The 25,494-nt window shown below is 38.8% G+C and overlaps 10 protein-coding genes across 10 annotated transcripts; 3 read left to right on the top strand and 7 right to left on the bottom strand.

Moving 5' to 3' along the window:
* Positions 1-2: 2 nt before the first annotated feature.
* On the bottom strand, positions 3-3,302 carry AVO1 (Avo1p; the record flags this gene model as incomplete). Its single annotated transcript, XM_454755.1, has 1 exon — positions 3-3,302. The coding sequence occupies one exon, from the start codon at positions 3,300-3,302 to the stop codon at positions 3-5; it is 3,300 nt and encodes a 1,099-aa protein (XP_454755.1).
* Positions 3,303-3,843: 541 nt separating this feature from the next.
* Positions 3,844-4,728, top strand: REX4 (putative 3'-5' exonuclease; the record flags this gene model as incomplete). The annotated part of the gene is made up of 1 exon (XM_454756.1): positions 3,844-4,728. One exon carries the CDS (start codon positions 3,844-3,846, stop codon positions 4,726-4,728), a length of 885 nt encoding a protein of 294 aa, XP_454756.1.
* Positions 4,729-4,972: 244 nt separating this feature from the next.
* IRA2 (Ras GTPase activating protein IRA2) lies at positions 4,973-13,642 on the bottom strand (the record flags this gene model as incomplete). The annotated part of the gene is made up of 1 exon (XM_454757.1): positions 4,973-13,642. The coding sequence occupies one exon, from the start codon at positions 13,640-13,642 to the stop codon at positions 4,973-4,975; it is 8,670 nt and encodes a 2,889-aa protein (XP_454757.1).
* A 670-nt stretch (positions 13,643-14,312) lies between these two features.
* On the bottom strand, positions 14,313-15,329 carry EOS1 (Eos1p; the record flags this gene model as incomplete). The annotated part of the gene is made up of 1 exon (XM_454758.1): positions 14,313-15,329. The coding sequence occupies one exon, from the start codon at positions 15,327-15,329 to the stop codon at positions 14,313-14,315; it is 1,017 nt and encodes a 338-aa protein (XP_454758.1).
* Positions 15,330-16,133: 804 nt separating this feature from the next.
* KLLA0_E17931g (tropomyosin) lies at positions 16,134-16,858 on the bottom strand (the record flags this gene model as incomplete). Its single annotated transcript, XM_002999364.1, has 2 exons — positions 16,134-16,601; positions 16,841-16,858. The coding sequence occupies 2 exons, from the start codon at positions 16,856-16,858 to the stop codon at positions 16,134-16,136; spliced, it is 486 nt and encodes a 161-aa protein (XP_002999410.1).
* Positions 16,859-17,373: 515 nt separating this feature from the next.
* On the bottom strand, positions 17,374-20,829 carry KLLA0_E17953g (uncharacterized protein; the record flags this gene model as incomplete). Its single annotated transcript, XM_454760.1, has 1 exon — positions 17,374-20,829. The coding sequence occupies one exon, from the start codon at positions 20,827-20,829 to the stop codon at positions 17,374-17,376; it is 3,456 nt and encodes a 1,151-aa protein (XP_454760.1).
* A 721-nt stretch (positions 20,830-21,550) lies between these two features.
* RAM2 (bifunctional protein farnesyltransferase/protein geranylgeranyltransferase) lies at positions 21,551-22,492 on the top strand (the record flags this gene model as incomplete). Its single annotated transcript, XM_454761.1, has 1 exon — positions 21,551-22,492. One exon carries the CDS (start codon positions 21,551-21,553, stop codon positions 22,490-22,492), a length of 942 nt encoding a protein of 313 aa, XP_454761.1.
* A 301-nt stretch (positions 22,493-22,793) lies between these two features.
* YVH1 (tyrosine protein phosphatase YVH1) lies at positions 22,794-23,861 on the top strand (the record flags this gene model as incomplete). Its single annotated transcript, XM_454762.1, has 1 exon — positions 22,794-23,861. One exon carries the CDS (start codon positions 22,794-22,796, stop codon positions 23,859-23,861), a length of 1,068 nt encoding a protein of 355 aa, XP_454762.1.
* A 92-nt stretch (positions 23,862-23,953) lies between these two features.
* MND2 (Mnd2p) lies at positions 23,954-24,769 on the bottom strand (the record flags this gene model as incomplete). The annotated part of the gene is made up of 1 exon (XM_454763.1): positions 23,954-24,769. One exon carries the CDS (start codon positions 24,767-24,769, stop codon positions 23,954-23,956), a length of 816 nt encoding a protein of 271 aa, XP_454763.1.
* A 318-nt stretch (positions 24,770-25,087) lies between these two features.
* On the bottom strand, positions 25,088-25,461 carry MCO12 (Mco12p; the record flags this gene model as incomplete). The annotated part of the gene is made up of 2 exons (XM_454764.1): positions 25,088-25,339; positions 25,456-25,461. 2 exons carry the CDS (start codon positions 25,459-25,461, stop codon positions 25,088-25,090), a joined length of 258 nt encoding a protein of 85 aa, XP_454764.1.
* Positions 25,462-25,494: the final 33 nt, after the last annotated feature.

Here is a 25,494-nt window from a genome sequence, read left to right on the forward strand (position 1 = left end):
GTTCACTTTTGATTCATTCTGTACACTCTAATAAGGTTTTGCAACCTAGTAATGATTTCCACACATTCTTCAGCCGACACAGCTTCGAAATAATATCTCCGTTCTCTATCAGGTCTGTGAACAAAAATCTTGAAATATTCTGGAACGCGCTTAGACCTTTTCACCAGGGTAATTTGGCTTATATGGAACGATTTCGTCTTGACGTTTTCGTGTGTCCAATTGAAATCACCATCAGGCCCACTTATATAAACGTAGTCACCATCAATGACCAACATCCTCTCGTGTTTATTGATGAATGACATTTGTTGTCTTCTCCATACCTTATATTTATAGTAGGAACCAGCAAAGAGATCTTTGTAACTGTTATTTCCAGAAACGTTATTTGATGGTTTGGATAAACTCCCAAGTTTAGGAGATTTCTGGCCATTGTTGAGAGAAGATTTTGAGGAATTTTTGAGTTTAAAAAAGCCAGAGGTAGAGGAAGATGTGTTATGCTGCTTGTTGATACTGAATAAATTCTTTGAGCTTGTTCTGTTCGAGGTTGGTCGACCACTGTTAGCAGAAGTTTCTTCTTCCTGTAGAGTTTTATTCAACAATCTGTTATCGTTTGCCATTGTTAGCGTTAATGGTGTTAGTTCAGTACTCTGAATTGTTGGTAATACAGGTTGATTGGTAACGGCTTTCATTCTTTCAAATTTTTTCGTTCTTGCGTCCTTCTTCTTCAACAGTTCCACATTATAATTACCATCTAAGCTTGTAACGTAGTCATTCAAGTCAAGAATTAAATTTCTCTTTTCCATTTTTAATACGTATTCCGTTGGATCGAGGTTCTTCAACTTACAGTAATTGACTAATACTTCGTTAATCTTGGAAGTCACAGGTATTCTGATGTTTGTGAAATTGTACTGAGGATTCAAATTAGGATACAAGAACACTTTTATATTCACATAGTTAGAACCAGAATCAGACATTTGTGTATTCTTAGAGGGAATAATCGATTTGTAGTAACTTAATTGATTGAGATGAGACAGCCCGTCATTGCTATCTTCTTGATCGAAGTCATCGGTCATGACACTTGGTAAGGGTGTCTCTTCTTCATTCCGTTCAAACTGTTCATCGTTCAATACTTTGCATATGACAACCTCATTATCAAATATTGTGTTGATCTGCTGAGTTCTCTCCAAGACTCCGAAATTATCTTCGTAAGGTTCACCATCTTCATCAACAATTTTGAGGGTGAAATGATTGGGGTTATTAATTTCATCTGTCGGAAGTTCCCCTGCCGTATCAGGGGGTTTGAATTCGGTCGAGTAACAGTATAAACTATATCCCAATACTTCAAAAACGGTTGCTGTCTTCTTGACACTAATAGTAAATGGCTTCCGTTTATATGTTTTGGAATCCTGAATGTAAACATCCAATTTTAAAGCGTTACTTCGAAGTTCTTTCTCCGCAGACACGGCACAGAAATATTCCAAGGGATTGATTTGTGTAGTTTTGCTTTTGTTGAAGAGAATTGATAGAGTAGACTCACTTTGTGGGTGATTATTACCAACATCAACTTTTTCAATGACGAACTCCGGTTCTGTTGATGGCTCTATTGTATCTTTGTCAACGCTGCTTTGAGTGGCCACTGATGAAGTCCTTCTATGTCTTTCAATGGGCAAAAGGTGTCTTGACCTGATGGACTCTGACATACTTGACGTCGAGCTGCGATGTTTCATAGCGCTTGAACGCAATTCCGGCTGAGATAAATTCAAACCTCTTTTCCCCACAGCACCGGTACTTTCTCTAGGTTCTGATTGAGAAAGGGATTCTCTAGGAGCCTTATTGGCCATATGCAATAATTTGGTGGCCTTATCCAATTCCTTATCCAACGTCGAATCATCACCAGAATGGTACATAGTAAGTGCCCTTGATCTTGGAATGGAGTTGTTAGGGATCTCATGAGAATCGAAAGTCATTGAAGACAAATCTGACGATTGAAGGTGACTGGATTCAAATTCATCTCCGCTGAAATCAGAATCTAATAGAGATTTACCGTATGATGATGCATCATCATTGCTGATCAAATCCTCATCTTCACTTTCCGAAATAAAGCTGGAAGAATTGCGTGGAATACCATCTGATTTGCTGTTAATAGCATCAGAGTCCGTATTATTTAGAGCAGTTTCTATTGTAATCCCATTCTGCAGATCAAAGGGCTTCAAATCAGGTTGATTGAGATACGATTCAATGTAAGAGGAGGCATCCTTTCCATTATCATATTCTTTCTGTTTCCCACCACGCTTCGCTTGACTATTATGTCTTCTCTCGCTATCGTTGGAACTTACGGTATCAGAAGTTTGTAGTATGTTATGTGGATTCAAAGGAAAGTTTTCCAAGAAATTCGTTCTCTTGGTAGATTTAACCTTCTCGTCCAGAGCTAAGCTACTAGAGGAGCTATTGTTCCGCTTCTCTTTCCCGAAGAAATTCAGCACAGCCCCCTTATCGTATTCATATTTATCATCTTCGTCATCATCGTCTTCGTCGTCCAAATTATCAAGACCCTCATTCGTGTACAGGAAATGGTCATATAAATTCAACACTGGTTTTTTCAAAGAACCAGCCCTCGATCTACCTGGAATGAACTTATTGGCCTTACTACTAGTGGGTTCCTTGGATGAAGAAGACGTACTTGAAGCTCTAAATAATCGGCTGAGCCGAAGTCCTGACTTTTTGGCGGTTTTCAGTTTCTCAGATGCCTTAGACGTGCTGCTTTGCAAAGACAATTCGCTTCCTCTTCTATGTAAAGTGCTGACCACCTTATGCTTCAAGCTGTTTGTATCGCCTGCACCGCCGCCGATAATAGATTGAGATCGCGACCGAGATCTTGACCTGGACCGGGATTGTCCCTTTGAACTGCTATCATGAGACTTATCTCCTAAAGTATTATTCGAACTGGATTTTTTCGCAAGCACATTTCTACCATAATCAGCAATGCCATTCCTGACTCTATCTGTTCCCTCTTCCTCTTCTTCCACTAAGGAAACCATCGTATTATTTTGCGAAGCAGAGAACAGATTCGATTCAGTCCCAATAGAATGATTCTTCGAATGCCTGCCATATTTCACAGAACTTTCCGCAATAGGAGGGGAATCCAACCGCTGTAACATATTTTCACCATTCTCATCCTCATACAGCTTCAAAGTTGTTTCAGAAACCTCCCCAAACGGTTTAATGATCCTATTCAGCTGATCTCTCTCAGAACTCTGTTTCAAAAACTTGGCCCGAAGCTTATTAATTATCACTTCAACATCCATGCTAACCCATAAAGACTCTAACAGAGAAAATCTTAGACAGTTTTCTAATTTGTAGTCACTTATTTGAACCAAGAAAAACCTACAGCTTGAAAACTCATCCTTCACATGTTTTATTCAATTGAAACTGATTTCTGATTAAATCAAAGGTTTCCAGGATTGGAGCAGAGCTCCCTTATTCAGCAATTCAAGATCCTCGAAAGATTTTTTTTTTGAAAGTAGAAAGTCCCCCAGTTCGAAACCCACGTATCTCTTAACAATAATTTTATCTGTAAAATTTCTTTTCGATTGACGAGAGATATGGAAAACTTTAAAGCGATGAGATGAGATGAGATGAGATGAGAGTAGGATGAGATTACATGAAAGGAGATTATTTTAGGTTTGGGTTTGGCTAGCGCATGTGTTACATAACTTTAAACAGAGTCTGGATTCAGATAAGTTGAAAACAATTAAAATTTAAGGCATTTCCTGTTTCATTTTGTAATTGATATCACAAGTTCCACAATTAACAGTATTCTTATAAACTGAAAGGATCATACACATCATGGTTCTGTCTAGTAATTGGTTAAGCTTACAGAAGAGTACTGATTCTGATAGCGTGAATAAGAATAAGGGTGGAAAGAAGACGAAAAGTAATTCTAAGAAGAGGACAGTTTCCGTTAAAAAAGACAAACAGTATGTCGACAAGAAGAAGAAGAATGGTACTGGGTCTAAGATCATGGATATGGTTGCCAATATGAATAGGGAAATCGCTAAAGTAGAGCAAGAGAGAACGAAGAATACCCATGCGGATGGTCAGATGATTAATTCTGAGGATAGGTTTGAGTCAGTGTTGAAACAAAAGTTGAATGAAGACGTTGCAAAGAAATCTTTGTCAAGAACAAACGGAGTAGGGAAATATGTTTCTATGGACTGTGAATTTGTCGGTGTCGGACCTGATGGGAAAGACTCTGCTTTGGCGAGAGTATCTATAGTTAACTATTACGGGAATGTGGTGCTTGACCTATTTGTGAGACCCAAGGAACCGGTGACGGATTGGAGAACGTGGGTTAGTGGTATCAAACCTCATCACATGGCCAACGCAGTGACACAAGAGGACTGTCAGAAACAGGTCTCAAATGTATTAAAGGGTAGAATATTGGTTGGACATTCTGTTCACCATGATCTTACTGCTTTAATGCTTTCACATCCAAGACGAATGATTAGGGATACCTCCAGACACATGCCATTTAGACAAAAATATAGCGAGGGCAAAACACCAAGTCTAAAGAAACTAACGAAAGAAATTTTACAGTTAGATATTCAAGACGGTGAGCATAGTTCCATCGAAGATGCAAGAGCGACAATGCTCCTGTACAAATCGGATAAGCTGGAATTTGAAAAATTACATAACAAACAGTTTGGGCCTTCAAAGCCAACCCAGGAGTAAATCTCCTTCTGCTGTAATACCACTGCATTCTCGTAAATTTTGAATAGAAAGTAGAACTTGCTATTTTCTACAGATTTAACAAAGCTAATCGCTTTCTGGAACCAACCAATAATAGTTCAAGGTGGATCTAACTTGAAACTATTCAAAACGACCCTCGATCAGGAATCAATAATTTAAATAAAAGATATTAGTCTTAAATGTGTTCTAATTTATACTTTCGTTCAATATACGTACAATTTGTGTTTTATCGCTCTGATGCAGAAGATATTACTTTAGAAAGTAACATGACAGCCAACTTCTTTCTCTCGTAGGTGATAATAGGGTTTTCCCTAACCCCAGTCAATACATCATTCGCAAGTTCATTTTCAAACGGAATGCTTTTGATTCCAGTTAGGCCTCTTTCTTCAAGTTTCTTATACATTTCTTTCTCAATCATTGGCAATTTTAGGTATTCTTTACTTTTTACTGCCATCTTTATGATCTCAAATGATAAAAGCACTGTGGAGCTATTATTGGAATATTTCGATAATCTTCTTAATTCGTTCAAAACAAATGGATACAGTTTGAAAGCCGCCTTCAAATTATGTTGCATCAAGTGCCTGTAAACTAACATAAACCTAACTTTACCTTGTTCATCCGTAGCTTTGCAGGAAAAGTAGAGAGAAGCTTTGTACATTGTCAAACATGCGTCTGGACTGAATTTAACTAACCAATCGAGTAAACTCTTGTGTATCTTATTTCTATCATCCAATTGAACAACATCTGTATCCATATCAACATCTTCCATACATTTCAGGAAAGCAGATGGTCTCTGTAATATAAATATGAAGAACATGAATATCAAATAGTCCTCGTTTGGACCAAACATTAATTCAAAGTAGAATAGCTTGAAGAAAACCACTAATGACGATAACGAAGTAGCTCTAGTATATGGAATCAAAAGGCCCTTGCATATCAAACTGATCATAACGTGCGAGAAATTGCTTTCAGTGACTCTTAAATCCCCCATCGCTTCAACTTGTCTCAAGATATTCTCACCAAAATTTCTTTGAGCCATAAGCTGTTTGATGAGGGGTTCAGGAATCTCTCCCCTATCCATCTTTTCCATGCTACCCAGAGACAAGTGTTGAGCAGTACTTGACATGAATAACAAACCACTTTGATAAATCATCATATTTATAGAGAAGGAAATGCTGCTGGCAAGCCAGAATAATTTAGGCAACAATGGAGACTGCGGATCGACACCGATAACTGCTTTTGTGTAAGTAAAGAATGTGGAGATCACGAAAAAGATCTGTTCGTCATTGACATCAGGCATGGCAACAATCACCATACTCTGTCTTAACAAGTTGAGCAGCAAGCCATCCGATATTCCTTCCTTCGAAACAATACCTAAAATCATCATAGCTCGAGCAGATAAGAATGATTGAACGTGGAAGACAGTCCCCATAATATACTGCATATATCTCGTCTTCCATTGCTCCACATTAATCAGAGAACCATTATCCATTAATGACATCAAATTGTTGACAAAATGTTCCAAAGTCGTAAATTTAGTCAAAAATGATGAAGCACTAAAATTTTGTAAAACTCTACCCCTCTCTTGGCTGAAGCCAAACATGATCTTCATTTTTTGATCAGAAAAGATCTTTTGAATCTCATAAAGATTTCTGCGGTTATATTTTGGTAGACTGGCATTGCTCAATAGGGACTGACAAGCATTCATCAAAAGTTTATGTAGAGATAATCTCATCTCAGTAGACCCAACATCGATCAACAATGATACGATATATAAAACCTCGGGCATATAAATATCGACTAGCAATGGAGAATCACAGAATAATGATGAACACAAGTGAACTAAGATAATGAGTTCAGTCCAACTGTTGACATTAGTTTCTTCCTTCAAGTTGGGAAGAAAAGAGTGAGTAATATCTATAACTCTCTTGATAATGACGCCAGTGATATCGATCGTAGGTGCCCGTAATAAAATTTTACATGCTGGATGCCAATCGACTCCTTCTGCAGCTCTGTCCATACAATGACCTACAACCTCTTCAATTACTTCCTTCAATAGGCAACTATCATGCACCAAAACAGGCCAGATATAGTCCAAATATAATGATGTTGGTTGATTTTGTTGCACAGTGAGTTTCACCAAACGGCGAACCAATTTTGTAGCAATTTCAGGACCTTTCTGATCATCTGCCAAGAATACGTGCTTGCTCAAATTTTTTGCCCAGTATCTCATAGTTCTCAAAAGGTTAGCAATGAAATGAAGATCATGCTCACCGTTTTCCAATAAATCGATGCTATATTTCAAGTAGTAGCTAGTGAGCTCGGGCGAAGTCTCAGCCAAAGTTTTGATTAGAGGCTCAAAAATCGGGTTAGGATCCTCAGAGATGTATATATCAGGGGTTTTTGGCAAGAGATGTCCCATATTTAGTGAAAATGTGGTATGCATGGAAGAGAGTAAATTGTAGGAGACTACCCTAATTTCATCGTCACCACCTAATCCAACTAGCGCCACTAACAGCAAATGACTAACTATATCTGCTGTTTTTATCGCTTCCTTTGAGTGCCTACTGGATATATCGGAGTATTCATTATCATTGAACTCTTCAAGTATTTTAGCCTGTGAATAATAGAACATTTTCAAGATTTCCAAGTACTTGGGACTGGACATAATCAACCTTTTACGATTTCTCAATTCAAAGCAAAACTCCGAAGAAACTCCTGTTATTCTTGATACTGATGTGGAGGCCACTTCAGCGATTTCATAAACATCATTAGGGTTGATTACTATTGTATCTGAAGCATCTGATGCTTTCAATGTCCAAGCACTATCGTGTACAATCTGAAAGTATTTGTTACCCACTTTCAAAGTGACCGGGCTGAACTGCCTTTTCGCCTCGTCATATAGGGAAACATCATGCAAAGTTACTCTAACATCATGATAAACTTCTTTTGAATAATCCGATAGGCCCAATGCCTTTATTAGCTTGGGATCTGAGTCTGTGTTGAGGAAAGACATAGATACGTTCATATTCTGGAAAATGTTTGCGTGAGAATTTTGAAATTCTGTCCACCATTCCAAGTAAATTGGCGTTGGATTGAAGAAATAAAAGGTTTCACAATTTGCTAAACCTTCAGCAGGTATCAAATTGAAAAATAATGACGATAATTTCACAAACCTATTCTTGGGTTGCCGTACACCATCGAATCCAGTGCAATCTGTCACAAAGAAATGTTTTTTGGTCATTACCTTCGAGTATATTTGAAAAATTAGGTAAATTAGAGTTTCGACATCGTCATTACCGTCTTTCTGATATTCACACCAATTGAAAATAACGACAGGTAGACCTTCTGAAGTGACCGACTCCTGTACAAACTTGCATTCATTCTCTGGAGTTTCTGGACATTTGACGGCTTGTTTAATCATAAATTCATAAAGTTCTGAGCTAGTTTCAGAATGCTCCCTGATATAGGCAGGAATTTCGTTTTTGAACTCCATCCTTGGTTGTCCCATCAAAGAAAGAAGCTCATCCACAGCTTCTGCCGTTTCTCTCACGGTAGCTAAATCATCAAACGATTTTATATCCTCTATCAAAGCGTTTCGCATTTCCAAACCATGATAATATAAGAACTTATGAAGGAAACTGAACTCGTTAGGAAGGACCCTGTTTTGCATGCGGAGATTAATTTTTACCTTCCTATTCTTGTCCGATACCACAGACAAGAACTCAAAAATCTTATTGCTGCAATTCTTCAAGAATTCAGATTCAGACTCTAAAATTTTCCACTTGATAGAGTTAACAGACCCGTTTGCGATATTCTGAATTACTTTCGCTAGTGACATCGAGGATTTTCTGGCCTTAGGGGTCAAACTATCGACGATTTCTTCTGAATCCGGACTTACTAGTGCAGGACAGAAAAAGCGAAGGAACAAAAATGACCCGACAGCAATATCAGCGTACTCGGGAAAGCGTTCTGAAGCACTAGAATGAATTGCTTGACAAATTACAAAAAATTGTGGCGGGAATGAGTCAACTGACCCGGTAATTGCATCGACAACTTTTGTCATATATTTTTTGAATAGCATCAAGTTTCTTGGCGCGTCAACGTCATTTGGATCAAGTTTTTCAACATCAAAACACTCTTTCGAATTGATCAACTCCTCTAAAATTGGTTTGAGTATGTTACTCAAATAATCCATTCCCTTTAATCTTGCTAACATCGACAATGCACGAGTAGCGCAGCTGTTTCTCCTCAAAATTTCCATGTGACGGGTTGCATTTCCAATCTCTTCTCGAACAAGTTCTGTCACAATAATATGCGCAGCATTTTTGACATCGAAAAAGTAGACAATGGAACTAGCCAATGCATCGATGTCACTAGCAGGACATATACGACAGGCTTTCGAGAGTAAAGTAGGTCTCTTCAAAGTCATCAAGACAACTTCCTCAACTATCTCATCACGCTTTCGTTTTGTTCTATTATTAGATATGTCAAAGCTCGAGACAATATTAACGAAAACATTCATGAACGCTAGCCTAATATTTCTATTGTTTGAATATCCTATCGGAGTAGCATGGTTTAATCCGACATCAACGTTGGCGATAAGAAGATTGGTTAAAGAAATGATGATATTTTCATTGAGTGAGGCAATCTTATGTCTTAAAGTAGAGGGGAAGTTTTCAACGTTTGTGCTCTTCTCCAAAGCCTTTAATAAAATATTGAAATAATTGCCAAAAACCACTGACTTTGATCTTTGCAATTCAATTTCGGACATCGATTGCGGAGCTTCCAAAACTAAATCCTTCGTTAAATATGCAATTGCCTTTGAAGACTCAATAGTGGTATCAATATATAGATAGTCCATATCCCGCTTTTCCAGGTCCATATCACGGTGAGATTTACTTAAATTCAGTAGATCGAACTCCTTAAAAATTGCACTTTGAAACCATTGGGTGACAAGCCTCAACCACCTGTTCTTCACCACCATGTAACCAGCAATGCATATGCTAGACTCTGAGTGTTGGAATGATTTTAACATCTTAGACAGATGGATAACACATTTGAAATACTTCGGAGAGGATTTATCGATAGTGTCGACTATCCTTAAAATATCATCGATCAAATTTAGCAAAGGAAGAGAAACTATGATGAGTACTTCTGATGTGTCATCTCTCTCAAGAATCATTCGAACAACCATTATAACCTGCTCCAAAAGAATGAAGGATAACTCGTTATCCTTCTCAACAATATTGATATCCTTTAGTTCATCTATTCTCTGTCGTAGAGCTGCAAATAACGCGTCAAAGGCCAATGGATGTAACTCTGTTGCTAAAATGTCTTTTGAATTCTCTCTTGTCAACAAATCTTCATTATTTAGCCATGAACACTGTTTTCCAACAAAATATGATACCTTAGCCTCAACACTTTTCTTCATTTCATGCAGTAAAGGGAAGTGGTGTTGTGTTGAGTCGTTTATGGTGGAGAATATTCCGCATGATGCAGCTAGAAATCCAGCGTAGTTTCTGAAGTGACTAGTTTCTGAAGTGCTCAAAGATGGTTTGAGCGATGCATCGTACCATCTTTTATATATGAGATGCGAGACATCAAAAACAATTTTATCTGGGAACTTGATGTATTTTAAAATGTCAGTTCGCAACCTACGTTGAAAGGCAACCACACCTGTTGAGACGTAATTATCACGACACATGACCTGGAAAAATTCCACATTTGCAAAATCAAGTTCATGGTCATCATCAATATCATCAACATCATCTTCGTGCAAAAGTTGATGGATTCTTATTTCTTCGGTGAACAACTTGAAAGCAGTTTTTAATAACTTATGAATTGCTGTATTGTTGGAATAAAGGGAGCAGAATAACGCTCTTCCGACGGAACCGCGTATTAGATGAAAAGTTAACGCCTCTTCTTCTAAAAGGTCACTTAAGCTATCATTCATTTCATATGTCTTGGCAATGCCAATACGCGCTGTCCATAAGTCCACAAGGGGTTTCAATAACTGTTCCCGTTTTAGGTCTGAAAGATTCAAATCAAATAATGTTGTGCCCATAAGAGATAGAAGGTATGCAGAGCCAACGTAACAGACAGAGCGAAAGGCAGTGATATCAACTTGTGGCTCTTTTAGTTGAGTTATGACAGAGCTGATAATTCCCCGAGCAGTATCAAACAAAGACTCATTGTCATCAACAAGACTCGCAAAGACCGGTTTTATGGTCCTATTGAAATCCCTCAAATAAACAGTTGTATCGCTGTCCTCGTCGTAGGTCATGTAATAATATCTAGTCATTCCTTTGTAAATAGAAAAAATGTTGATTAAAATAATTCTTGCAGACTGTGTTGTTTCCTGTTCATGTCTCTCTAGAGTATCTCTAATGTTTTTCACGGTAGCACTACTGATGGACTCTTGAGATGTTTTTCTCAGCATGGAGCCAACCCTGAGTGGAGATTTGATATTTTTGTCTATTATTGTACGAATTGTATTGGTGGACTTTTCACCTTCATTTGGAGATGATGTTTCCCGCAAAGAGGCAAATGAAGATTTTGATGGTCGTCTTGCAGTTGGTGCTACTATATCTCTTAAATTCTTGCCAGCAATAGCTGCAGATACACCCTCAACTGGAGATAATGACGATGAAGAAGTAGTAGATGTCGATTTCGAGGTTGGTGTACTATCACCTGTTCGTGAGAAAAAATTCATAAACGCTGGAGAAGATGATGGAAGCGGAGATGCGTTGAATTGAATTTTTTGATAGCCTTTGGAATAATCTCCTGGTTTCAGCTCAAAGATGCTATCTACCACTTCAGACGCATGTTCATCGAACAAATTTGATTCACTCAAAAGAATGTTCGCCATCTCGCATGCGGTATCTTTCAAAAAATCATCAATCCTTGTCATAATTCTGTCTTTGGTGTTGTGCATGGTAGCATTGTTAAAATAAATACAAAATCCATCCGTTATCATTCTAATATGAGAGATACCTGAGTGCTTTCTTTTGATAAAGTCCGACAATTTCTCCAAGAAAGCATCCGCATCCAATGAGCAAGCAACATAAAAATAATCAACTTGAAGCTTGAAATGTGACTGCGGAAATTTTGCGAGACAATGCGCCACCATTGGATTTCGCTTAGCATCCTTCTCTGAGCCCAATTGTAGCAAGTCGCACATCAAGAAAAATAGTCTTCTAGTGAAATAGGAAACAGACGAATCGGCTTCACGAAGTAGGGGCGATGTAGAAAGCTTTGAAATGAGAATCAAAACTCTCAAAGTGTCGAGAATGGAATATTCTGAGATGATGTTATTTCCATTAATGTTTTTTAATATTGTTAAAAGGAACTTGGTCTTTTTATTCGTAACATGATTCAGTGAAGTCAATTGATTTCTTATTTTCTTCAATCCGAATTTAGAACTCCTTGAGCTTTTCAAAGTCGATGATGATGAACGCGAAAGGAATGGAGAATCACTAGATGATTTATCATCAAAGGCATCAGTATCTTCGTCAGTTCCTAACGCATCATCTGGTATGTTTTTCAATGATGTGTTATTGATCTCTTCGAATATATCAGGACTTAACATCAACATAAGAGTTGCGAAAGTTAATACCGATACTCTAGTCATATCCTCAGTATCATCGTTGAGTTCAAACTGTGGACCATAATATGGGGCGTTATATCCGGAGCGTCCTGAAGACGTAGATGCTGTCCTTGAGTGGCCCGAACTCGACTCTTCATCGTATATGGCATACTCTTCAAAAGGATCTAAATGAGAAGACAATTCTTGAGGAGAAATAACTGTTGGAGACGTAGCTGATGAGATTGCCCCTTCGGTTAAAATTCTCTCAATATTGAAACTGGAGAAGACATCTTCAAACAAGGAAGTAGAAATCTTTTGAATGTTCTGTAAAGCTGGATCTGAGGAATTTTTTTGAAGGCCCTCGATTACTCGAAGATAATCATGAGGTCTGGCCATTATCCATGATTGAATCGATTCCGAAGCGAAGTACAATAAAATTTCCTGATGTATTGATTTCTTCATTCTTACCACCATTCTTTGTAGTACGTCTAAAAATGAGGGAAGAGTCTCGCTGGTAATGTAATGGAATGAGAAATAGCACAAATACGGCGCTATTTCACTTTCGGTATGGGTATGCGCCACTAATAGTGGTGTTATTATTACCGATCTGATGAAACTATGGAATTCGTGAGGGTTAGATGCGGCAATGTATTTGAAAAGGTACGCACAGTGTTGATCCAAGACATCTACCAAGTAAGTATAATATTTCGACTTCTTTGCATCGCTATTAGAATTATCCTTCCCCTGTGAAGGATACAGAGAGGACGAGCTACCTCCGTGCAGCGACTTCAACATGCTGTTCAACATCTTTATTACACGTTTATTAGATTTTATCCTTGACAACAATTGCAAAAAGCTATTGGCAATCTGCGGCGACAAAGGCTTTGGACGAATGGTATGCAAACTGGCCATCTGCACTGAGTACCCATTGTAAAATCTAGAAAAAGCTGAGTCGTCACTCAGACTATAGTTTAATTTATATTCCGGGTCCAAGTTCCTCCAGTAAATTTCACTTGTATCTGTGAACATTCTTAATAAAACAACCAATGTCAACAAGATATCAAAATCTTGATTCTTGTCTTTCGATAAATTGGCTATCTGCTCTAATTTGGCTACAATGGCTGGACTGATCGCACTATACCCATGGGATACCACCAAATTGAATAGCGATAACCTTATATTGGTGAAGTATGGGTCCCTTTCAACTTCTTCAAAAGTTTTGACATGGGAATTAACGGGAAGCAAAGGATCCAGCTGGCTCAACAAAAATGCTGTAACATCTGTTAGGACGTTATGGGCTTCTGACATACTTGCTATAATCGAATCGATACGTTTTAAAATCCGCTTAATTAAAACAATCCTAGAATGCCTTTTTCCCTAAATGTCTAAGCGATATGCGACTATCCCACCTTTCAAAATAACAACAACTATCGCGACTCAAAGATATAGACTGGCAAATGTCCTCAAATATCACTCAATAACTTTCCCTGCCGTCTCTTGGTCTCTTCCCTTGAGCATTTGTTTTGTGTAAACCATTCATTAAGCATAAGCATTTAAACTGGATTATTATATTTGGGAGCGAAAACCCTTCACGTACAAAATGATACTGGCACTTACATATTTTAAGAACGGGTTCCAAAGGTTTACATAATGCATCTTGATTACACAGCCCTATATCCGGAGTATTGGAGAACACGCAGGGGATCGCACTACGTTACTGACGTCAGTTCCAAAGTTAACATCGCCGATACGAGCATAAAGCTATGAAATAAGATCGATGTTAGTTTTTAGCATGAAGATTGCAGAGAGATAATATATTACTTACATAATAAAATACACATATATGCAGAGAGATATATGTAGAGAGATATATGATGAGAGAAGGAAGGAATAACAAGGTAAAAGAATGCGAACCAGATAGGGCGAAGTAGAGTAAAAGCAGCAGTGGTTGTACGATTAGTACAAGTAATTGATCGGTTCAATTATGGTAAGAATTCCGTAGTAAGCGTTCCATGTGTTCGACGTCCAGTCTCTGAATGAACAAGTTGCGAAGGAGCACTATCATGGTCAGAAACGACGTGAAACCCACTGGAACGACACAGAACACTGTCACTTTATAGAGATCCAATCTTCTGCGTTTTGACCAGCGCAATTGAAATTGACTGGCAGATGATGACGATGAGGAGGAAGACAATTTCTTCTTTCGCGATCTGGCAGCAGAAAAAGTTAGTCCTTGATTAGACGTGCCGTTACCGGTGTCATCATTATCTCCAGAACTAGAGCTATCATTTCTACGTGATGATGAGCTATCGGAATTGTTGGGGAAAGTTGACTGAGATGATGAAGCATTATCGCCGTAGATCAAGTTCGATGTGATAAAACTCTGCCAGATGTACCCACCAGTAAGTAGACAACTTATTAAAATCCAGGTATGCAAATGGTATTTCCCTGACGGTGACATAGCTGCCGTCAAGAGCAATTCGAAACAGATCATCACTAGTGACATAGAAAACATTCTAAAGATAGCTGCCATCGTAGCATACTTGATAATCCATCTTACCATTAGAGAGTCCAAGATCGAGTATGAGAGGTACATGGATACCAAGCACCACATGGAAGCTAGAAAATATTCAGAAGATCTAGCCGTGGTCAAAGCACTCAATATAATGGTATCATCCTCGGTACTAGTCGTAGTACCGATATAAGCGCTCCAAGCCATCTTCATCTTATTCGTTAGACCCGATGAGCCACTATACAGAACGTTTGTTTCAAAGGATAAAGACCAAGCCTTTGCTAGCGATTGACACATTGCAAAAATGGGCGGAAGCAATGACACGTCACGACATAGAGCTATTAGGAAATGTTGTTTTGCAGTGAGATGAGTGAGAGTTAGATTCCTCAATGAATGGTGAGATTTATCCCTTCGAAGTATCACGGATGTGGATGATTTCTTGGATTCAGGACGGTTCCTTGCGCCATTAGTACGACTATCCATCGCAACCAGCAGGACCCCCACCAAGAAACCAGCAATAAACTTCGTACCACCCGAAACAGATACTGAAAAGTGTTGGCCTGATCGGACCTCTGGGATTCCTTCACGACCTGCTAACTGTACATATCTCCATTGTGGTGAATTCTGTATAGAAATGTCAACTGATATATATATATATATATAATATTAAAACAATTTTTAGTGATGAAAATCCGTGGAACCGTCTTTAAGGAAAAAGGCAAGATATCGGATCTTTAAAGGAAAAACAAAGAGCAACGTTAGATGGACTCGATCCTATTAACGCCTGCAATCGTTACAGTTTCCCCCTATCTTGGCGTCTGTAGTACCATAACTCTCAAAGATAAGTAAAGCTTTTTTATTCATTCATTTATATAAAACTTGTATACATATGTATATTGAGCCAAAACAATAAATTCTACCGTAGAGTCTGGTTTCCCGTCAACCGAGGAATCAGATGAAGAAGCACGGACTAGAATATCTAGGTGAGATGTGTATCTTGTAGAATTTTTTTATCTCAAGCGCAAGCGTATATGAAAAGCAACAGGACTGTTATAAAAAAGAGAAGATCAAAAGGCTCCAAGCGTTCCCTTGTCATAAAAAAAACGAACTCATGCTGTTGCATTAGTTTATGTTGGTATAGCAATTTGAGACCCGTATCTACTTCAAGTTGAGTATCCTTGGCATCAGTAAGGCTCTTATTACCGTTTGGGTATAGATTCAGATCTTGTTGATCTGAGTTCTTTCGTTTCGTATTATTAGAAGGGAATTGGCGAAAGGAGGGCCCAATCATAAATTTTCCAAAGAGGCAGAGATTTCGTCCAATTCGGCCTTTGCAGCATCGTACTTGGTTTGTAAGTCGTCATATTTCTTTTCCAAATCATCTCTTTCTTGTTCCAAAGAGGTGACTTTTCTTTCCAATTGCTCAACCTTCAAATCAGCTTCTCTCAACTTTTCTGTGGTTTCCTTCAACTTGGAATCATTTTCCTCCAATTCTTCCTCCAATTGTTGATTCTTCTTGCTGAAATTCTCGTTATGAGATTTCAAATTGGTAGAATCTTCAGCTAGTTGCTTGTGTTCAGAGACTTGACCTTCCAAAGTCTCAACTTCTTCTTCCAAAGTTTGGTTCTTGGTAGTCAAAGACTTGATCAAGTTTTCGTTATCCGTCTTTTCTTGTTCCAAAACTTTCACCTGTTCCTTCAACTCTTCGTACTTGTCTTGCCACGACTCGGCTTCTAATTTCAAGTTGCTTAGCTTCTATTCGAACAAAAAACGGGGGCGATAGCACCCCCGCTTCACTTTCCAAATCTGTCACGTTCATTATTACTGAAATCAAATGCGGATCGCCATCAATCGACATACCGTTTCATATTTCAGCATTAAAGATAATGATCGTCAGACGAGGAATTGCATCTTGTTAGTAATTGCTTAATTCACATTGATCACCGGACCGAGAGGTAGGGGATCAAGTAGTTATGAAAAATCGCCACACATACTTCTCTGATCTTTTCCATTGTAGATGATTCGTATTAGTTCTTGTTTCAGGGAGCGTTTTTTGTGAAATTAAAGGTCAAATAACTCAATTGTTCACTACAGTAATTGACGAGTTTCAAACAATCAATGGGCACTAGTCTCTGATCTGTAATCAACGAACACACCCCATGTAAATCCTTCCTGATGTAATGAGTAAAAATACACGAAGCCTTTTAAGTTTGTTATTGTTTTTATATTTTCGATTTTCAGGCTTTTTCATACGTTCTGGATTTCCAAAGGCGGGAAACCATGAAAATCTGTTGAATTGATAGGATCGTCAGTGAGAATATGTGGTTTCAAAGGGTAACAAAGTCAGAAATGGGCATTTACACTGGATGCGATGATTTATTATGCGTATGTATTATATATTTGAATACATACTAGATATCTGGTATCGTGTCATTTAACAAAAAGCCATTATTTCAAGATTCGACTATATACGGGCTTTGCACATAGATAAAAGGTCGGTTCAAGAAAAAGAAAATTAAAAGTTCGACTAGACCAGGTAGTTTCCTTCTCCCAGCAGTCTATGATTTTGTAGGTTATGGATGGATTCTCTAAACGCAGCCTTCATTCTGTCGTTACCTAGTAAAGTTTTTGCCATCCAAGTTCTTAAGTTTTCGGATACCGTTTCCGAGATATGATGAATCTTGTTACCGTCTCTCCCAAATTGGAATGCTAGGAACGCAGATGATAGGATAACCATGACGGGAATCCAGAAGAAAATCAACATCTTATCGTTTCTGAAGTTTTGGCGTTGTTGGAAGAATCTGTTCAATCTTACTTGTAGGGCTTCTTCTTCATCCTCGGACGTTTCTGAAGTTTGAGAATCGTGTGAATCCGGAGCAGTATCGACACTGGCCTCTCTGACGATAGAGAGGCTCAATTCGGTGACCTTGTTCTTGCTTGTGTTCAATCCAGATACTGGGAATAAATCTTCATATTTAGGTAGTCCTTCTGGAGTACGAGCCGACCTGTCGCCTTCTTGCTCTTCACCGTTATCCTGGCTTAATTCTTCCGATGGCTTGACTGTCGTACCAGTGCCGTCTGCTCTGTAGGGATGCACATATGTCGAGAGTTGCAACTGGGATTCCCGCTGAGCAATGGTTAGTGAAGTATCGTCCTGTACTTCATCGTCCAATTCACTCATTTCGTCATAACCACTGAATTCGTACTCTGAATCGTCCGATAATGTATCCTGCACCATCTTGGAAACATGAACTTGGAAGCCGTAATCAACAGAGTCCAAAGATTCTGCATCGAATACGCTGGAATGGAAACTGGAGGTGCTTGATTTTCTTCCAAACATTTTCAACTCGTCTTCTAATTCGTTTTTTTCAATGCCACCATCATGCGTGGCCAATAAGCGCAGAGCATCTTCGATGTAGGAGTTGTTTTTCTCTGCAGCCGAAACATGCTGCGACTTGTATAGATCGAGAGCATCGACACCGTTGTCTGCCCTTGCTGTAACGTTGGCCTTACATTCTACTAAGAGTTGGATAGCCTTGACATCACCGTTGATGCAAGCAAAGTGCAATGGTGTGAAACCGAATGAATCAGTAACGTCAACTCTAGCACCTTTTTTGACCAAGGCAGAAACCAGATGGAAGTAACCCTTCAAACATGCCAAATGTAACATAGTTTGTCCATCTGAGTTACACATGGATAGGTTCGAGCCAGGGTTTAGCAATTTCACGACTTTCAATATTAACATTTCGTCTGAGTAGTATACCTGGTTGCTGGAGTTAGTGGCATATGAGTCAGCGTTATAGTTCGTCGAGGGCGAGATGTTTGAACTTGGTGTCGAACCATTCGAGGAGCCACCATCACTTCCAACAATTCTCTTGGCAATGTTTCTTGCATCTTCCAATTTACCATTCATTTTGAGTCCCACGATTTGCAAAGCTAGTTCAATCAATTGACGATCGGTATCGTCCACGTATGTAAAAATAGCCCTACTGTTTGACATGTTACCCAACAGTTGTTCATTACCATGATCTTCTCTTTCGAAAACAGAAACTAGTACTTGACCCGGTTTCGAAGTTGGTGGTAAATATGTAACGATGGTACTTTCACTCCAACACTGAGTAGATAAAGCTCTATTGTCGCCGAATTTAACAATCATATTAGGTTTGAAATTGGAACCCAATAGTGTCACTTCGATGCCACCTTTGATAGGACCTTGAGCAGGAATAACACGTTGAATAAATGGTTTTGGGCCGGATTCGGGAACAGTATTCGTTGTAGACGAACCCATCTGCTGCACTAGCACGTTAGGCCTTGGAAAAGCTGCCTGTTGTTGTTGTACTGGTGCTGCGATACCTGCAGCAGCAGGTTTCACAGACCCCATTTGAGATAACAAGTTTGGTTGTTTATTTTGTAACAAAGAATGAGGTGGACCAGATATCGAAGAAGAAACATCCAAAGCTGTAGTTACTGAGGTTGAAGAATTAGACAACGAGCGTTCTGACTTATTGGTACCGTCTATAGAGCTTCTTGGACGTTTATAACCATTCGTTCTTGCCGAGGCAGCTGCAGAAGAGTGGAAAAAGCCAGGAGTAGTCGGGTTTACTGGACCATGGTCGGTATGGACATTTTCTGAAGAATCCTCCGTAATGGAAGTTGGAGAGGGCATACCTTTTGGTATAGAAAGCCGTACTGGCGCTGAAGAGTCCTCAGCTTTCATACTCACGTAGGATTCGGAGTTACTATAATCGCTGGCTTGTCCTGTCATAGAATCTTCATCCTTGACATAACCATCGCTGGTACGGTTGTCACTAGATTTACCCTTGCTTGTCGTCTTTTTATCCATAATAACAATACTGTTTGTCACTGTTCTTGCCAAGATATTATCATCTGCATCTCGTAGAACCATCAACACCTTGAAACCTTCTGGCTCCTTATGATGTCTGCAGTAACATACGATACGGGTCATCAAAGAGAAATTTTTAGAGTTTTCATTGCATTCATGTTCTTTCATTAAGAGGACTTGTTTGCTATTAAAAACAATAGCTCTCTTGTTATCGTTGTTACACCAAAGCAGATTATCACTTACACCAGATTTCCGTCTCGCAGCTCTACGTTGTTCTCTTTTCACACACCTGGCACAAACGTATGTGGTCTTATTTGTTGACGAGCAAAGCAAAAAAGTCTCCAAAAACAACATCTGCCTCCTCACCTCGATGGGGTACTCTGTTATATCGTGAGTCAAATAAAGCTTCTGTTTCGTTATACTATCTGTCGGTAAATGGATCATATACTGTGGAGGTGGAGGGGAAATCGAGACGTTGACTTTAATTTGAGTTTCCACTCTAGATACAGAGGGGATTCCATCTACATTCAATTTGTATGGCAATGAGATATCATCATCATCCTTGGGGAGAAAATCAGTTGGGTTCAAATATACCGTCTTGAAAGGACGTGTTCTACCAAATTCCATCCCATGGGTAAGTAACCGTTCACTTTGTTGGTAATATGTAAGATTCTGCATTGGCACTCCGGTGTTATTACTGCTATGTTTCTCATCTCCCAGTTTCCATTGTTCGACATTTTCCCTAGTCAAATCGTCGTGGACATCTGTAACACCGCCAGAAGCATTCATCTGATCGTCAACATCCTCATGCTCATTCACATCCATAATTTCATCAGTATCTAACTTCAATAAATCAACATTCGTACGTAGCTGGTTTTCCATCTTCACAGGGGACACAAAATCCAATTTGAGTAAACCAGGAGAAGAATCGTCCTCTATCGATTCCATCAACATATCCTTATTAATATACTGGTCAAATAGGTCTGCAGCATCAATAGCATCAGAACTACTACTTACGTTGCGACTGCCCTCTCGAGGGCCGCTATCGCCGGCGCTATCCCTAGCTTCCTCATCGTTTCCTAAAAACAAAAAATCGTTCAAAAGATCGCCTTTAGACGTGTCTTTTTTCTCTGTAAGCATCCTTGACTTCAGCAAAGCACGACTATTCCTATCTAATAGTAATTGCCCTGGTTATATTATCGCTACACTGAATCAATACACTGTTGATATGGCTAAACAAATACATTCTCAATAACAAGCCGTGTTATCATTTGTTAAATCCTTGTAAAACTGTTTTCAAAATTCAAAAGTTCCAATATTGTCCGTCTAAGCTGATGCAAAACCGACAAAAATCCAACAAAACCTCTTCAAACTGGGCTGGAAATGTGTTTTTGGGGGATAATTGTGCGGTTCATTCTTTACAGAAGGACTACCCTTGATGGTAAGCCATCATTTTTCTGGCGGAAAATCCGCCAGAAAAATGTGTTTACCATCAACAATTCCCATCACGTGATTGTTTGTGTATTGAGTGTAAAGAACATACGTTTGGACATGACACGGACAATTTCCTCACCAGAGAAGAACTTTTCGTGTCTTAATGCATCAAAATTGAATAGATCTCACTTCATTGTAGACTGGTTTCCGTTCACCTTGACTCTTTTTCTCTGTTTGAGGTTACTTAGTATGGAAAAAATCCATTGCAATTCTCATCACTGGTGAAACTTGATAGCTTCCCTCCCCCCTTTAAGTACTATATATAACAGTTGTTCCCCGGGTCGTGACCTGTTCTAGTACAATTCCCTTATCACACTCTCACCAAACTTTAGTAAAACCAAGAACATCACAAATAATACACTATACCATGGACAAGTGCGATTATTCTGATGTTAAGAGAATACCAATCGAATCTGGATTGGAAAATGAACTATGTGCCATCCTATACACAGACCAATACAAGGAACTCGTATCATTATTCGTTGCATTATTACAACAAAATGAATTATCTGAAAGAGCAATGGCAGTAACTGCCGCGGTGATTGAGACTGTACCAGCGTTATACACCGCATGGAACTACAGATTCGAGATTTGCATGTCCTTGTTCCGGAAAGAAGATGTATCCGCATGGGAGAAAGAATTGGATTGGCTCGATGAGTTCACCTTAAATAACCCGAAAAACTACCAGATTTGGTCGTACAGACAAGCGCTACTCTCAGAACATCCATCCCCCAAATTAGTGCGAGACCTTCCTATACTAGACGTGATGATCGATGACGATACAAAAAATTACCATGTATGGTCGTACCGCAAATGGTCCGTCCAATTCTTCAAAGATTGGTCCCATGAACTCGACTTTGTGAACAAGTACATCGATAGAGACGTGTATAACAACAGCGCCTGGACCCATAGAGCTTTTTATTTGAAGAACGTCGATCATGTTCAAGAGGAAGGAGTAGCAGAGGTGGAAATTCAATACTGTATGGATAAGATATTGTTGGCTCCACAAAACGTAAGCCCCTGGAACCATCTACGTTTTATTTATAAGTCATTCAAGAATAACGAATACGATTCCAAGTTGATTAATTTTGCTTCGTCCTTCATAGATAACGCCTTGGAGACATATACCGACCAAGAAGAAAGACCAATCTCCCATGTTAAGTCTTCTTTCGCATTGGAGCTCCTAGCTGATGTATATTCTCAAACAGACTCGGAAAAGTCCAAGATCGCATATCAGGCATTAGCAGACACTTGGGATCCTATAAGGAAAAACTACTGGAATTTAAAAATCAGACAATTAACTATATAGGATTGTATTATTAACATACAAGGATGCCTTGTCGCGCAAAGGGCTCCCACATCCAAGCTCACTTGGCTATCCTACCCGTCGGTACTACAGAAGTATCATATCATCTCTACCTTCACTGACACAAATCACGTTTCTTTCCCTCAACTAGACTGGAAAAAAATTGTTCCAAGGCCAAAAAGATTAAAGAAGAAGAAGCGATGAGATGAGACGAGGTAAAGTTTAATGAGTGGACGGGAATCGCCTCAGAGAGAGATATTAGTACCGGCAAGTATTCATAAATAATCAGCTACAATCATCTGCAATGGCGAATACTGAATCTGATATTACAAGAGTACTAGGTGGGATCTATGTTGGTGGTATTCAACCAATTGCGAACCATGTTCCACTGAAAGTGAATTATCAGATCACTCACATCCTATCAGTGATCAAATTTGAGATCATTCCAGAATACTTGGTCAGGAAGAGTTATACTTTGAAGAATATTCCTATTGACGATAATTTGAGTACAGATGTGTTGCAGTATTTCAATGAAACGAATAGATACATCGATTCATGCCTGTTTCCCGATGAGATAGAGCTTGACCGAGTGAAGGTTGATTTCAAAAAGAAGCCCCAAAAGGGTGCCATATATATACACTGCCAAGCAGGTGTATCCAGATCTGTTACGTTTGCAGTAGCGTATTTAATGTACAGATACGGGTTCAATTTGAAGACAGCTTTACATGCAGTGAAGAGGAAACGGAGCGTAGCTGAACCAAATGAGAACTTTATGGAGCAACTGAAGCTGTATGAAGCCATGGGTTCGAATATAGTGGATGTCGAGAATAAAGACTATAAACAATGGAAATTACAGAATTCCATTAAAACTGATCCCTTGGGAGCCAATATCATGGCTCAAAATGAAATGTATAAGTCTGAAGAAGTTGAAGCTGAAAAGGTAGCTAAGTTATCGAAAGAGGAAGTAGAAGATGTTTCTGCGATCCGTTGCAAAAAATGTAGGTTTAGACTTGCATTTTCCACTTCTTTCATTAAGCATGATCCTCCAAGTAAGGAATCAATGGAAGGTCATTTCATTAGGAGGGCCGCAGGATCTAGAAGAATTATTGATATTCAACAATCACAAGACCGTTGTTCGCACTATTTCGTGGAGCCTTTGGAATGGATGAAGAAAGAATTACAAAAGCAAGAGCTTGAAGGTAAATTTTTCTGTCCGAACTGTGATAGCAAGATCGGAGGTTACAATTGGAAAGGTTCTAGATGCAGTTGTGGTAAATGGATGATTCCGGCAATCCATATCCAAACAGCTAAAGTCGAACAAATAGCATTAACTAGGAAAGACCTACCTAATTTAGTATCGTTTGAAGAATAATGGTCTCTCAGTACTCGCATAAATATCATTCATAAAGGTTAGCATTTTTTATTTTATTTGTTTAATACATGTCATTCTTCTTTAATAGGCATTTAGGTGAGGCTAGATACTCGTGAACCTTGAGCACCGGAGTCTAGAGTATCAGATATGGTCAACGATGGCTGTTCATGGACCGAATCCTCATTTTCATTTACAAATGGCAGTGCATCCACATTTGAATGCCTGGATCTTGACCGGTTGGTATAACTTGTATCAATTAATTGTGAATCCTCAACAAACGTACCTCTCGTTCTGTCGAGCATAGATCCTTGTTCGTGAACTTCCGCATACTCGTTATCGTAATCATAACTTTGATCGTACTCTTCTTCAGATTGTTCACCAACTTGTGCTGTCAGCAGTACCGATTGTTCTGTATGTTGATGATTATGATTTGACACAATAAATGAAGAGGAAGTTTGGTAGGCATTAAGTATTGGTTCTTGCCCTGAATTGTGTTCATTTTGTTGCTTGTTCTGTTTACTTCCCTTCTCCTTTTCGATCTCTTTTAGGGTTTTATCAATGCCAATAGGTCGCAAACTTGAGTAGCCAAGAGATCTTATCAGCAATAGTGTCGATTTATCTAGAATGTTAATGGTATTGGAATCAGACACATCTCCGTCATTATTGGCAATTAAAGGTTTCTCACTATGGCAAGTATACGCCGCAAGAGGAATCAATCTCTTCCCAGGCTTGATCCGTCTCTTGGTATCTTTATCAATGTTCCAACTCACCGGTTTCCCTTTTCTGCTTGTCTTGCTTTGCAGAAGCTCTTTTCGTAGATTGTTTATCAAAGGAATGTTATTGAAATCGGATGGTGCAGAAGGTTGTCTGAAGGCATCAAGGCCATACATAAACTCTCCAAGCCCCATATCTTACTTGTAAAGCCTACTGTCTCCAAAAATATTTTGTGAACAGCCTCTTAATGTCTGTTATTGCCATTGACACAGTGGTGTTTAACAGGACACAAGTAAATCATGATTTAAAGGTTTTATTTTAAAAGAAATAGAAAAAGCATCAACAAAAATAAGGAGAGCTGTACTACTCACCAATTACCAGTAGTTAAACGCCGGCGTCTTGATGGCATTCACTCCAGTTATCTTATATTTGATATGAATTGATAGAAGACACTAAAAAGAACTGAATATTATATATTAGTATGTATGTTTGAATAAACGTTATTGGTGTAACTACAGGTTACGCTTTCTTTCCATATGATCCAAGAACTTGTCAAAAGGAGTCTGTTTCCTAAAATAAGCACTTCTTTCAGCCATGTTAGCCAACTTATCGAATAAGTATTCTCCCCAGTCAAGATACCGTTTAATATAATTCTTCAAGTCAGACATTTCATAAGCGACAACATAATTGTTACTTCTACGCAATCCAGCCAATACCATAGACAACAACGCTAAGTCAATACTGTAATGAACTATATCTTTAACCTGATTGGAATTTGATAAATGCAGTTAAGATTACCTTTTAGTTAGTAAATCAAAGTCCGTTGATGAAAACGGTGGTGTATCTAACCACCTTCTTCAAAAAAATGAACGGTACGTACACCCATGATTCTTATTACAAATCTCAAATATGTCAGTTC

This window comes from Kluyveromyces lactis (assembly GCF_000002515.2).
Source record: "Kluyveromyces lactis strain NRRL Y-1140 chromosome E complete sequence".
Classification (NCBI taxonomy): domain Eukaryota; kingdom Fungi; phylum Ascomycota; class Saccharomycetes; order Saccharomycetales; family Saccharomycetaceae; genus Kluyveromyces; species Kluyveromyces lactis.